Genomic DNA, 14,283 nt, shown 5'->3' on the forward strand with positions numbered 1-14,283 from the left:
ACTGAGGGTGTGAGGGAGTTGATTTTTTCCCCCCACTAAACAGGAAGAATTTGAGGGTTTTTTAAATAAATATTATTTTATAAAGTGAAAGTGCATTAATTGAGGTTTGACATTTGTGTTTGCTTACAGGTAAACTAGATAATATTCTATCAGCTGTCACATCTAGCAAAGGAGCAATGAATACAACCGTGGATTCTGGAACTGCGAAAGTGAAACAGCGGCCGACTGTCAAGCTTGCCATTGTAATGTTCGATTTTAGTTCCTCTTTTACAATGTTTCAGTGTCAAAACAAAAGATATCTTTTATTGTCAAAAAAGATTGTCTGTGTCAGCTCACTACCCCATGGCTCAGTGAAACTGAACCAATTAAGGAAATACTTGAAGTTTGGCTTCAATAAAACTGGATGATTCATATCAGATTTCTGTTTCAAATGGTCTTTTAGATTTTACACAAATGAAAATGTAGGTAAAGTTTTTATGGAAAAATGTTGGTGCTAAAGATGTATTGCAGGACTGTACTAGTTAATAGTTCCTGAGACTTTGATGAAAGAATGAGAAGCAGTTATGCTGAACTGTCATCTTAATTTGAGATTGACACATTCTTGATTGGAACCTAGAGACACTTGTCTCTGCTGCTTTGGGTTGTTCATATGAGCCAAAAGGTACAGCATAATATTCAAAAAAGAATTTCTAAATTTTTTGGATGGTTTCCAGTAGTTGAACTGGAAAAGTTTTTGAGATATCATTCAATGCATAGGCCAAATTTAAACATTTTTTTTTAGAACAGGTTCCACTGCTTTATGATGCATTCAGTTGTATCTTGTGGTGATAAATGAGATGCTCAGGTTTCACAGAAAATAAGTAGGCACTTGGTTATATGGAAAACAAATTGCAATACGGAGATTTTACTTTATACTGTAAATTGTTTCTATGTGGCCCAACTGTATTAGGAAAGTGAGTAATGAAAAGTTGCTGAATACATATGTGTTCAAAATTATGAAGGGTTTTGATAAGTAAATAGGGAAAAACCATTTCCATTGATTGGTGAGTTGGTAACGAGGGCATAAATTTAAGATAATCGCCAAAAGAATTGAAGGAGAGGTTAGGAGAATTTTTTTTTACGCAGTTAGGTCCTATCAGAAACAGTCATGGAAGCAGAATCCATAATCGCTTTTAAAAGGAAAGTGAATAAATATTTGAAAAAATAAAATTTAAGGTAGAATGGGGAAAGAGTAGGAACTAAGTTGATGGCTTTTTCAGAGAACCAGCACAGGCATAGTGGGCCAAATGGCCGCCTTCTGTGCTAAGACACCTCATTAGATCGTGGATAGGACGAAGGAAGGGATCTGATTGATATGTATACATTTGCTACAAGTATAAACTCAATTAGATGCAGTATTATCAATAATAAAATGGATACAAACATTTTTCCATTGCATCTTTTGCAATTGGCTTGATTTACTACCATGATCTCAGTCATATGCTTGTCCACTGAAAAAGGAAAGAACAAAAATGTCCTTAGAAATTAAATGTCATTGTAAATATAAACTGAGTATTTGGTGTTTAGGCATGGATCGTATACCTCACTTAAATGGCAGAGGGAGCTGAAACAATTCATTCATGACTCCTGTTGGTTATTTTTGATCACCTAAATTTTGTGTTCAATGCTAAGCATGGTGTAGAATTTCTGCACAAATTCTCCCAATCTCCCACCGTAACTTCAGTGGAAACCCAGAGAAATGGTACAAATGGGTGTTAATTCTGCTTCTCAGAGGTTTCCGCCGATCTTCCCTTGAAATTTCAGCACGAGATTGGGAGAACGGTGCAGAAATTCTACTCCGGTGTATCGTCTAACAGGCTTTCAGTTCATCTCAAACTTTCATTGTTCAAAGTGCAGCCCTTTTTATGGGGGTGATTTTAACCTAACCCGCCTGGCGGGAAACTGATGGAATCAGATCGGATTTTACTTTCTATTGATTTCAACGGACGTTAAAATCGGGCAGGGAGTAAAACGAGCGGCCGATCTGATCCTATCCTGTCAGTGTCCCGTTGGGAGGGTTAGGTTAACGTTATCCCCTATATTTCGCACATAGTTCTTCAATTTTTTTTAAAAACATTAATTTTATCATCTCTATAGAGATTCTCAAGTATGGTTTCCCTTCCAGCTAGGTTGTTCTGATGACCCTAGTTACAGGGAAGGCCCCGGGATCAGGCAATGATAAAATCATGTTTAGTTTTTTTTAGTAAAAATTCAAAATATCTGGCAGAGCATGATTTTCTAAACTAAAAAGGTGAAATACATTAAACAAAAATTAATTCCTCCTATGTTTCCATTCCCCTTTAAACTATACTGTGATTGTTGAAGGGTAACAAGACATTTAAGAACTTGACCAGTTTAAAGTGGAGCATGTCTGTAAGAGCAACCACTCAATGTATAAATAGAAAATGAATGAGCTAATTTTTCTTTGCAGCCATTTCATGAACGTCCAAGGATTGCTGTGCCAACTCCAACTGTGCCAGACCAAGCATTGTTTTCTAAGATTCCAAGAACATCAATAATTACAGGTATATATCAGGTTGAAATGTTTGAAATTGCTGAAAGTGACTTGGTTAAATCTGTCATTAGGAACAGGAGTGATGAAAAGGCATCAGCTTCAAAAATATAGTTTTTTTAAAAAAAGCCCAATTTAAAAAAAAATTGTGCTTTTCCCAATTCTTACATTTTCAGCAGTTACAAATGGAACTATTATTTTAATGTTATTATTTCAAGTGGTTTAGTACATAATGGTGTGCCCCCTCAAGTTCATTCAATTTGCTACTAACCAGGTTTAGTAACCCTGGATAGGTGACTTGGAATAAGAAATTGTGGCATGTGTAAATTATTAAGAGGGGTACACCATCTTTTCTCCAAACCCTCCTTCTGATATTGTAGACTCCAGGGCGATAGAAGAGAAAACAGACCTGTGGTGTACGAGTTTGGGAAGAATTGATTGGAAAGTAAGCACAAATTTATCACCAGCAATGCCCCAGGACCACATTTCAGGAATCTGGAAAAAAACGTTACTGTGATCCTGGACAACAGTAACGGTCTGGATAAGATAAGGATTCATGTGATTATTTTATTTTATTTTCCCTATTCTTTTATTCTAACCAGGTTTCTCTTTTCTCTTGAGCCTTTTTCCATTTTTTGATTTTTTTTTTTCATCTTGTTCTAATTTATCCTTCAAAATTTGATGTTTTTACTATATCTTCCCCAAAAATATCTCTTGGGCTCAACGACCCACGTTGGGGAGGGGGATGGTAGGCAAGGGGCCTCTCTCCTGATCACTATCCAGGGGTCGTCTGGTGAAGTGTACCTCTCAGCATTGGGTGGTGAGGAAATGATTGGTGTCAGTTTTGATGCCCCTACAGTCGAATATACTCTTGATGCTCACTATCAAGGCTCGCTGATGAATAATATAGTCGCTTGGGTAAGGTACTGGAGGGCAACCTGTATCCATGGAAACATACCTGAGCATAGGCGAAGTGAAGGTGAGATAATTGGTGGCAAGAATAGCCTTTTTTATGTACACGCAGTGATTTGCTCTTTTGGGCAGAGTTCTGTAAAATCCTTGTAAACCCAGAGTTCTCATACTTGAAAACTCCAACAATGTCCTTTTTTGTTTAAGGTAGGGAACCCTGAAATGACATTTGTGACTTCAGTAAACAATGGGGGAAAAAGCCTATTGTGATTTATATGTCGAACTGTTCAGTTAAGCATCACTAAGTACACATAATGGGAGCTAGGCAAGATATTTTATCGAAGCATTTATTTTCACATACTGTCTTTTTTTAACGTGGCACATTAATCCAGTTAAATGGATTTTTGTGATACAAAGAAATAAAATGTAAAGTAACTATGGTAACAAGTAACCTCTTGCTCCATGAATACAGGTTTTATCCAATTCAAAAATCCTGGACAGTTGTGTGCAAAATGAAACAATAGGCTAACGTCAGTTTGTGTTTTTAATTAAAAGTATTGTGTAAAATCAAATAATCTGATTCTTGAGTCGTGAAAGTGAACGACTTGGCAATTATGAAAGAAATGGTGGCCATAGCATAGGAACGACATTGTGGCTCTTGAAAGGGTGCAGTTTAGTGAATCCAGAATGATTCCTGGTCTTGGGAATCTTAAGTTATTTGGAAGTAGGTTTTCAAAATGATGAGAGATTAATAAAGTTGATCATCTCAAACTGTTTGAACTAATCAAGGTTTGCTAACTAGGAGACATAATTTAAAACATTTAGAAATAGAAGCAAATGGGATGATTAATTCTGACCCTTGTCCCCCATCCCCTCTCCCCAGGGGATGTCATTTACCCTGATACAAAAGTGAAGAACAATGGGCAGAGAACCAGTTTGCTGGGACTTATCCTTTTTACATTTTCCTGGGATTTCTGCGGCTTTCCTGGGTTGGGGGAGGGGGGGTAGGGATAGGGGGCAGGGCTCAGCCTGCATGTACAGTAAATGCTGGCCTGATGGAGCCATTTAAATGAGGTGAGATGTAGATTCCCTGCCTCCCATCTCATTTTCCGGATCAATTGTCAGTCAAAAGAATCGGGACATTTGACTGCCAATCCCCATTGGCAGCCAGAAGGTGCCTATTTCTTAGGCCCGACATGCAGCAGCAGGCCTGCACCTATTCCTGACTTTCCTGCTCCTTCTACCAGTACCAAGCACAACCAGGGATGGGCCTGTGCTGGGATTATCCCTGGGCCATGTAAATAGGCCCTGGACAGGAAATCTCAGTGCTCCAGTCCCTGGACAGGAGCAGCACATTTTGAGCACACTGCTCCTTGTCCAGTACCTGGGTGAAAGGAGGGGGCAAGGAACAGAAAAATCTGTCATAAATAGTTCTACGTATGGAGTAAGCTACCAGAGAAAGTAATTGAAATAAAGATTATAAATTAATACAATAGACAATCAGCACTGTGGTGGAGAAAGAGGAGATAGATAGATATAGTGAAGACAGGAAGCTGGGCTTTAGAGCAGTCAAGGAAAGGGCAGGCTTGCCGTGAAGAATCGTATTCCTAAAATGTTTTATGCCCCTTTGTGATGAAATTAGCATTAGATACTGTAGTATTTGCAGGTTTGCCAATAACCAGAATCACTGTATTTCAAAAGCAAAATACTGCAGATGCTGTAAATCTGAAAATAAAAACAGAAAATTCTGGAAACGCTCAGCAGGTCAGGCAGCATCTGTAGAGGGAGAAACAAGGTTAACGTTTCAGGTTGATGATCTTTCATCAGAACTGGAAGATGTTAGAGATAAATAGGTTTTAAGCAAATACAGAGCCAGAGAAAAAGCGAACAAGAAAAGAACAAAAGGAGGACTGTGATAGGGTGGAGGGCTGGAGTGATTAAATGACAAAATTATGCTGGTATCAGGCAAAAGGAGATGATAATGAGAGAAGTGTAGAAACAAAAGATAGATCCAGAGGAGAAGTAAACGGTTACAGCAGAATAGCTGATAGGGTTAGATGAAGTAGGGTGGCAGGAGGCCCGAGTGGAGCATAAACACTGGCATAGGCCAAATAGCCCATTTCTGTGCTGCAAATTCTATGTAATAACAGAGGAGGAGGGAAGCATGGAAAATGTGGCAAAGAGGAGAAGACTCCCATGGCACCGGAATGTGGCTGAGGAAAAGCACGCAGTTAGAAGCAAAGTTGATGAAATTTTCCAGTTTGGAGTGAGAGCAGGAAGCGGCACTAACATAGTCATCAGTGTATTGGAAAAGAGGTCAGGGAGGAGGCCTCAGTAGGACTGGAACAAAGAATGTTCCATACATCCCATGTTCCTTAGGGGAATAAAATCTATCTTTTCTGTTATCACCAAAGATAAATTTGAACTAACTATTATGTTTCTATTATGTAGGCAGTGATGTAAAATACAGCAACAACAAGCCTAATGTTGGAAACTATGGACAGAGCATCACTGTGCCTGAGAATCCAGAGGATGACTGGATTCCACCACCTCCACCAATGGCTCCTCCACCACCTCCAATACAAAGTACTCATCAGAATCCACATATGACCAATTTGTCTTATGAGGTGGTTGTTCCACCACCTCCAAAGATGGCCCCACCACCACCACCACCACCAAACATGACATCACAACAAAAACCTACATCAAACCTACAGACAGCCTACCTACCTCCTGAAACAAACTTTTCACCACCTCCAATAATGACTCCTCCACCACCTCCAATAATGACTCCTCCACCACCTCCAATAATGGCATCTCAAAAACCTCTTCAAAAGGATGGTCAATTCCCAACAACGTCTCCCCCATCCCCTCCAAAAGTACCGTTGCCTCTACCTCCCCCGTTTCTTCCAACTAATGATTATTCTCTCAAATCTCCTCTGCAAGATGATGTTACAAAACTTAATCAAAATAAACATCCTAAAAAATCACCACCACCTCCTCCACAAAGGGATCTAGTGCAACATAATATTAACCTTCCTCTAAAACCTGAAAGCGATACACCATCTTCACCTAAATTCCTTCCTACTGCTTCACAAATATCTGTTTCAAATAATCGATCTTTGTACACGGCAGAGTCTCCTCAAGTGATTTCAAAATCTTCGTTTGTGTCAACTTTCAATCCTAAAGCAACAGCAAAACTGTATGGATTTTCAGAACCAGTTAATGGATCAGAAACCTCATTAGAATCTGACCAACAAAATAAAAGCAAATCCACGATAGTCATGCAAGATGCGGACCAGTATCCAATGGATCACACCGGCGGAAGTAACCAGAATGCTTCCATGCATAAAAAAGTAATGCAGGATGAAGACACTGAATCTCCAGGTGTGAATAAAGTGCAGATAGATTCTGTTCCACCTAAACCACAAAAACCAGCTCGCAAGAACAACCTACTGATGCAACAATCTAAATCAGTACAAAACATTGGCATACACCCCTCAAATTCTGGCTTCTCCATAGATGAAAAAGAAAAGAACTGGATCAATAACATGAATATTCAGCAGACCAGTTCAAACCAAACTCATGATTCAAACAACAGTCATAATTTCACTAGTTCACCTGTTTCAACCATTGATTCTGGAATAGAATATGGAAAATACAAAGAGGAAGAAAGAACAAAATCCACTGTGACAAGGGATTTTGAAAACCAGAGTTCCTCAGAAAATGTTATGTCAGATTTTCAGTACTCCAAACCAGTTGAGGGACTGGTCAAAACAGCCACAGTAACTGCAGAGGCTCCAGATTCTTCTGCAGAACAAACTCCCCCTACCACAGAGCAGAATTTTGACCCACGTTCACCACTAGCTCTTCTTATGGCTGCAAAACAGCGAGATTCTACCAAAAATAAGCTTAAGCAACAAAACAAAGGATTTCCCAAAGTAGGTGCAGAGGCATCAAGCTTATCCTTGGGAAGCACTCGCTACATTAAACCAACAAATTCAAATACATTCCAAATCACACCAAAAGCTAATTACAAGGAACGTTCTTTGATATCACGGGCAGAACAAGAAATTACAACACAAAGCATACACGTGGATGACATAGTCAGTCCTGTAAAATGCGCTGAAAAGAGTCTTGAATGGTCTGACCCTTCACGCCACTCAACGTCTCATAGAATTGCAGAACCAGAAGATTCTCAAAAAGATGACATGTCTTTACTTCTGATCCCTCCTCCACCGTTTTTCAGTGATGAAGAGAACGAAGACCTCTCATTCGGATTTCTGCCACCTCCATTGGAATTTTCTAACCGTGATGACGTTAGCAGGGATTATTCTTCCCAACCAGAAAGAAAAGTGAATGATGAATCTGGGATGGACAACCTACACGCTGGCAATTCAGACAAGAGAGGGCTTTCTCTACAGGGATCCACCTATGAAAGTGCTGACTATTTAACATCTAATGACCATAACAGCCTAACCAATAGAAATTCCTATTTCAATAACAGACAGCCATTGAACAGTAGTTTGTTGTCTCCTGTCACAACAAGCTCCGACTGGCCAAAGCCACCAATTGCAGAAAAGCCCTCATTTATCAATAGTGCTACTGTGAATGGAGGTTCTGCGAAATTTCAGAATTCAAAGCAAGTTTCAGGCTCATACAATTCTGCTTCCCATTTACAGTCTAAAGCATACGGAAAAAGTGTACCAAAGGTGAAGCAGCAGCAGACAGAAACTGTGCCATCGACAAACAAACTGGCAGTGAAGAATAAAGTTATTGATGAATTGCAGTCTAAGGTGCAAAATTTAAGCACCGGTTTTGATCATTCTGACATAGGGTCTAAAAGGTGAGTTCGTTTGTCCTGGAGTTGTTAATAAAAGAATAATCTTTTTTAAGAGCAAAGTTCAAGAAGTCCATATAGTTTATCCAAACCATGAAATTCTATTGCTGTCTTTTTAGCTCCTTACTGTTACTTACTAACTTGTTGTTGTCCTATTGTGTTGCTTATGGAAAAGGAAAAGTCACAACTATATAAAGTAAAATATAACTGATAAATTAAAAGTTCTGCCTTACACCTACAATGATATTTGTTGTAGAAATGTTAGCTAAAATGATCAAAAGTTTAAAACGTTAAATAAATAATACAAAATGTAAATTAAATTAAATGTTTACTTCAAAGTTCTTTGTTTCTCTGCATTGAGGAGCAATTACTCACATCAGTATTCACTAATAGCCGTTAAACTTTTGGCAGACTTTTGAATGCTGGTAAGCAAAAGTATCACCAGCAGCCAATGAGATCGCTAGAAAGTGACATGACCAGAACAGTCATAACTACAACCAGTAATTGAGATTGCTCAGAAATGACACTCAGCAATTGTTTTTATTATAATGGAAGATTATTGTGTGGTATTTTTATCCATTGACATTGGAGATATTTAGTGGTGTTAAAGGTGCCCTTGGTTCTTGTGCATTGCGAAGAATTGAAGTTACTGAGTGCAAATTATGCAATAATGCAGCATTACCAGTAACTGATACAGCTGACCTTCTTGTGAAGGTACTGAATTTGCAGTCGTCGTGTGGTTTTAAATTGGTACATTTGCAAAGTAAAAAGTTTTATGTATCTTCCCATTCCTTTCCAGCTCACAGAGTGTACAGCTTTCACAATCTCATGGCAGGACGTTTACTATCCGGCCTGGTACAAAACAACCAATAACTGTGGTGTACCCTCCAAACAACTAAACGAGGATCTGCTCTTTTATCCCAAAAGATTTTCTACTGAGTGCGGATATCGCCTAGTTAACTTCAGAGGATCTTCACACTGACTTTAGAAACATTCCTGAGGATAATTTTCCCAGCTTCGATAAATTTATTTGAGCATAGCATCAATTGGGCGCACGTAGACTTCATATTTATGACACGCATTCTGAAGAGATTTTTTGCCAGTGATAGATCACACGTTACAACTTGTTTAGACTGTACGTATGCTTATATAAAATGCATGCTTTTAACAGGTATTCCTTTTTGAAGTACCTATCAGAACAAAATTTTATTTTGCTGTATGTTGTATAATACACAAGCCCTTTGATTTATGTAATACTGTAGCATGGCTCTAGCACATTACCCTTTAACACTTAGATTCAACCTTGATCTTGTACTATAGCAATTGCAATCATGGGAGCATTAGGAAAATGTATTCTTAAGCATTTTAATTGAGTCTTTTTCTTTCACTTTGTATACTATAGTGTAAACATTTTATACGCTTGTCTTAGACAATCTAAAAACTTAAATCAAATAAAAATACACAATGTCCTGTAAAAATATTAATTAAGTATTTAATTATCTTTTTTTATTTTGATTTATTTTCACAATGGGGGAGTGTATTTGGCATGTCTGTTCCCCAGAGTAAAAGTTTAAAGTATTTTATATTTTTTAATGAAGTACTGACTTCTATGGTATAAAATAATGGTGTATGTTATAAGTTGGACCTGTTATATAATCCTTTTGTAACTAAATTTACCAGAATTACCTACTTATAATCTCTACATTGTATAAGTTTAAAAATGAGAATGCACATTTCTTTATCAGATGGAGGAGGGGGAAGGAGGAGGATTGCCCTGTATCTAATTGGTACTTTGATTTGTATAGTGAGTTTGACATCAAATTAAACATTTTATTTAAGTGTTCTATTTTGGATAAAGATCAAAAATGTAATTTAGTGTAAATTTGGGTAAGATCGGTGTATCGCAGAAGTATCTATGCACGATATTCTTAATCTCGATGCTGTTTTTTTCCTCTGTAATATTTACACCAAAATTTGTGATAATGAAAGTTTGGATAAATGGTGGTTCCTTAACAGGAAAGCTGACACTATACTTCATTTGTAAACAATTTTACAACACCAAGTTATAGTCCAGCAATTTTATTTTAAATTCACAAGCTTTCGGAGATTTTCTCCTTCCTCAGGCAAATGTTTCAAGATCTCCTTGAAGCCTACGCATTTATACATTGTATAAATGCGTAGGCTTCAAGGAGATCTTGAAACATTTGCCTGAGGAAGGAGAAAATCTCCGAAAGCTTGTGAATTTAAAATAAAATTGCTGGACTATAACTTGGTGTTGTAAAATTGTTTACAATTGTCAACCCCAGTCCATCACCGGCATCTCCACATCATGACTATACTTCATGAGGTCAATAAACAATAATCTTGTACAATCAATGCTGTAAGTCATTTTGATTAAGCACTAAATCAACTGTACAGTTTTATTAAAATTTACAAATGCAATCATAGAATGGTTACAGCACAGAAGGAGGCCGTTCAGCCTGTGCCGGCTCTCTGCAAGAGCAATCCAGCTAGTCCCACTCCCCCCGCCCTTTCCCTGTAGCCCTGCAAATTTTGTTCCTTCAAATACTTATCCAATTCCCTTTTGAAAGCCACGATTGAATCTGTCTCCACCGCTCTTTCAGGCAGTGCATTCCAGATCATAACCACTCGCTGCATAAAAAGGTTTTTCCTTATGTCACCTTTGGTTCTTTTGCCAATCACCTTAAATCTGTGTCCTCTGCTTCTTGACCCTTCTGCCAATGGTAACAGCTTCTCTCTATCTACCCTGTCTAGACCCCTCATGATTTTGAACACCTCTATCAAATCTCCTCTCAGTCTTCTCTGCTCTAAGGAGAACAACCCCAGCTTCTCCAGTCTATCCATGTAACTGAAGTCCCTCATCCCTGGAACCATTCTAGTAAATCTTTTCTACACCCTCTCTAAGACCTTCACATCCTTCCTAAAGTGCGATGCCCAGAATTGGACACAATACTCTAGTTGTGGCCAAACCAGTGTTTTATAAAGGTTCATTATAACTTCCTTGCTTTTGTACTCTATGCCTCTATTTATAAAGCCCAGGATCCAGCATGCTTTTTAACCGCTTTCTCAACCTGTCCTCCCACCTTGAGCGATTTGTGCACCTATACCCTCAGGTCTCTCTGTTACTGCACCCCCTTTAGAATTGTAGTTCATATTGCCTCTTCCCATTCTTCCTACCAAAATGTATCACTTTGCACTTCTCGGTGTTAAATTTCATCTGCCATGTATCTGCCTATTCCACCAGCCTGACTGTCCTCTTGAAGTCTACCACTATCCTCCTCACTGTTCACTACACTTCCAAGTTTTGTGTATCTGCAAATTTTGAAATTTTGCCCTGTACACCCAAGTCCAAGTCATTAATATATATCAAATGTAAGGAATCTTACAACACCAGGTTATAGTCCAACAAATTTATTTTAAAATCACAAGCTTTCGGAGATTATCCCCTTCGTCAGATGAATGAGTGAAAAGGTTCTCAAATCGCATATCTTATACTAGGCTGGGACAGCATCACACCAATCAAAAGGTGTCGTTGTTATTCAAACAGGCCAGTCACGGAGAACAGCACGTCCCAGTACACTGGATATACATTGTGTCAATTACACAGACAGGCAGAAAGAAACCCAAAATGGCAGAGAGAGAGAGAGAGAATATTAAAAAACATTTTTTTTCTGGTGGGGTTACGTGTAGCGTGACATGAACCCAAGATCCCGGTTGAGGCCGTCCTCATGGGTGCGGAACTTGGCTATCAACTTCTGCTCGACGATTTTGCGTTGTCGTGTGTCTCGAAGGCCGCCTTGGAGAACGCTTACCTGAAGATCGGTGGCTGAATGTCCTTGACTGCTAAAGTGTTCCCCTCCTGTCTGGCGATTGTTGCGCGGTGTCCGTTCATATATCAAGTAAAGTAGTGGTCCTAGTACCGACCCCTGGGGAATACCACTGTGCACCTCCTTCCAGTCTGAAGAACAACCGTTCACCAATCGTCCTACATTTTCAGTTGATGAGAATACATCTATCAGTTAATTTTTGCTATCAATTCAAATATTTAGTTAGAAACAAATACTTATTTAATGATTTAAAATCACAAATGCTAATACATAGACTTGCACCCCCTTCATCACATACTGTTGTACCCCATTCTAATTAATTGAGGATGGAGATGGCCTGGTATTTATAACACTCGGGCTAAACTCTCAATGGGAAGACCATGGACACTTTTACATTCTGGTTTTTCCTAGGAGAATAGATTGTCAGTCTTAGCCCAAGTCACCTAGGAGGTAAGAAGTTAGATGTTTACATGGTGCTGCTTTAGTAATGCTGGCTATTAATGTTATCCTATAAAGGTAAAGCTTTAATGTTCAAATTTTTTCCATAAGCTTCATGAAAAGACACATTATTTTCTTACACCAGAATCAGTAAGATCAAGGCCATATATTTCATCATGAATATAATTTTGAAGATCTATATTCCACTAACGTGCAGGAAAACAAACTCCTACCTTACGATGATGGGTAACCCATTCTTGTCAGGTAATGTCACTACCTGCTTTATTACCTTGCCTTCTGCATCGTGCTACTTCTACATATTGAAGACAATATGTAGCTGGCAGTGTCTCAATCTCAGGATGAGTTCATAGTGTTCAAACTTTACTCCTGTTAGTTCATATGAATTAGATTTTTAGCTCCCAAGCAGACACATTTTTTCTTTTCATCAGGTTTCCAGTATCATGGATTGTTCTTGATCATGAGGCTGATCTGTGACATGATTGTGATTGACACTAAAGGGCTGCATTTTCACCAGTAGCGTTGATTTAACGCTCTGATTTTTCCTTCCTTTGGTGAATGCCTCCATTCAGAATCTTCCTAGACAGCCTAAATGAGATTGGGAACTTGGAGAACTGTTGGGTTAAATCTCCTTCAAGCAAACTATTTGCATTAATCACTATTATTTTCTCTGGAATCATTTGCCCATATTTGAAATAAAATTTGGTGATGCCCTACAGTTTCTTATACTTTTATAAAAGGACACACTCATATTAGCTTGGTTGATTTAGTGATAGTGAATAAACTCCCTCTCCTTAAAAAAAACTTACAAGTGGAATTTCCAGATTGTTAGTACTCATGTCTACAAAGCGATCTTTACGTGTAGTGGTAGCAATTTTTCTGGACCATTTTTGTGATCAATAATGTGTCTTTGTTAATACATAGAATCTTACAGCACAGAAGGAGACCATTCGGCCCGTCGTGCCCACGCCCGATCTTTGAAAGAACTGTCCAATTTAGTCCCACACCTCAGCTTTTTCCCCGTAACCCTGCAAATTAATTCTCTTCAAGTACATGTCCAATTGCCTCTTGAAAGTTCCAATGGAATCTGCTTCCACCACCCTTTCAGGTGCGTTCCAGATCTTAACAACCCTCTGTGAAAAAACTTCTCATTTCCCTTCTAGTTGTTTTGCCAATGCTTTTAAAATCTGACCTTTGGTTGCCGACCTACTTGCCAGAGGAAACAGTTTCTCCCCATTTTCCCTATCAAAACAGCTCATTATTTTGAATACCTCTAACTTTCAATGCACTAAAGAAAACAATCCCAGCTCCTCCAATCTTCCCCCCCTCCGCCCCCATAACTGAAGGCTCTCATCCTTGGTATCATCTTGGTAAACCTCCTCTGTACCCTCTCCAAGGTCTTGACATCCTTCCTAAAATACGGTGCCCAGAAATGTACACAATACTCCAGCTGAGGCCTAAGCAGTGATTTGTAAAGGTTTAGCATAACTTCCTTGTTTTTGTATTCAATGCCCCTATTTACAAAGCCAAGTATCTCATACACTTTCTTAACCGCCTTATCAACTTGCCCTGCCAGCTTCAAAGATTTGTGAATATGCACCCCCATGTCCCTCTGCTCTTGCACCCCCCTCAAAATAGTACCATTTACATTATACTGCCTCTCCATGTTGTTCCTCCCA

General features: G+C 38.7%; 1 protein-coding gene across 1 annotated transcript in view; it reads left to right on the forward strand.

Annotated features, from left to right (window-relative positions):
* The window catches only part of LOC137344498 (uncharacterized), a 32,793-nt gene extending 22,392 nt beyond the window's left edge, over window positions 1-10,401 (forward strand). The window contains exons 2-5 of the mRNA XM_068007532.1: window positions 130-242; window positions 2,471-2,564; window positions 5,912-8,306; window positions 9,100-10,401. Coding sequence (XP_067863633.1) covers window positions 130-242; window positions 2,471-2,564; window positions 5,912-8,306; window positions 9,100-9,199 — 2,702 coding nt within the window. The 3' untranslated portion in view covers window positions 9,200-10,401. The remainder of the gene's footprint in view (window positions 1-129; window positions 243-2,470; window positions 2,565-5,911; window positions 8,307-9,099) is intronic.
* Window positions 10,402-14,283: the final 3,882 nt, after the last annotated feature.

Source organism: Heptranchias perlo, chromosome 27 (genome assembly GCF_035084215.1).
Source record: "Heptranchias perlo isolate sHepPer1 chromosome 27, sHepPer1.hap1, whole genome shotgun sequence".
NCBI classification, from domain to species: domain Eukaryota; kingdom Metazoa; phylum Chordata; class Chondrichthyes; order Hexanchiformes; family Hexanchidae; genus Heptranchias; species Heptranchias perlo.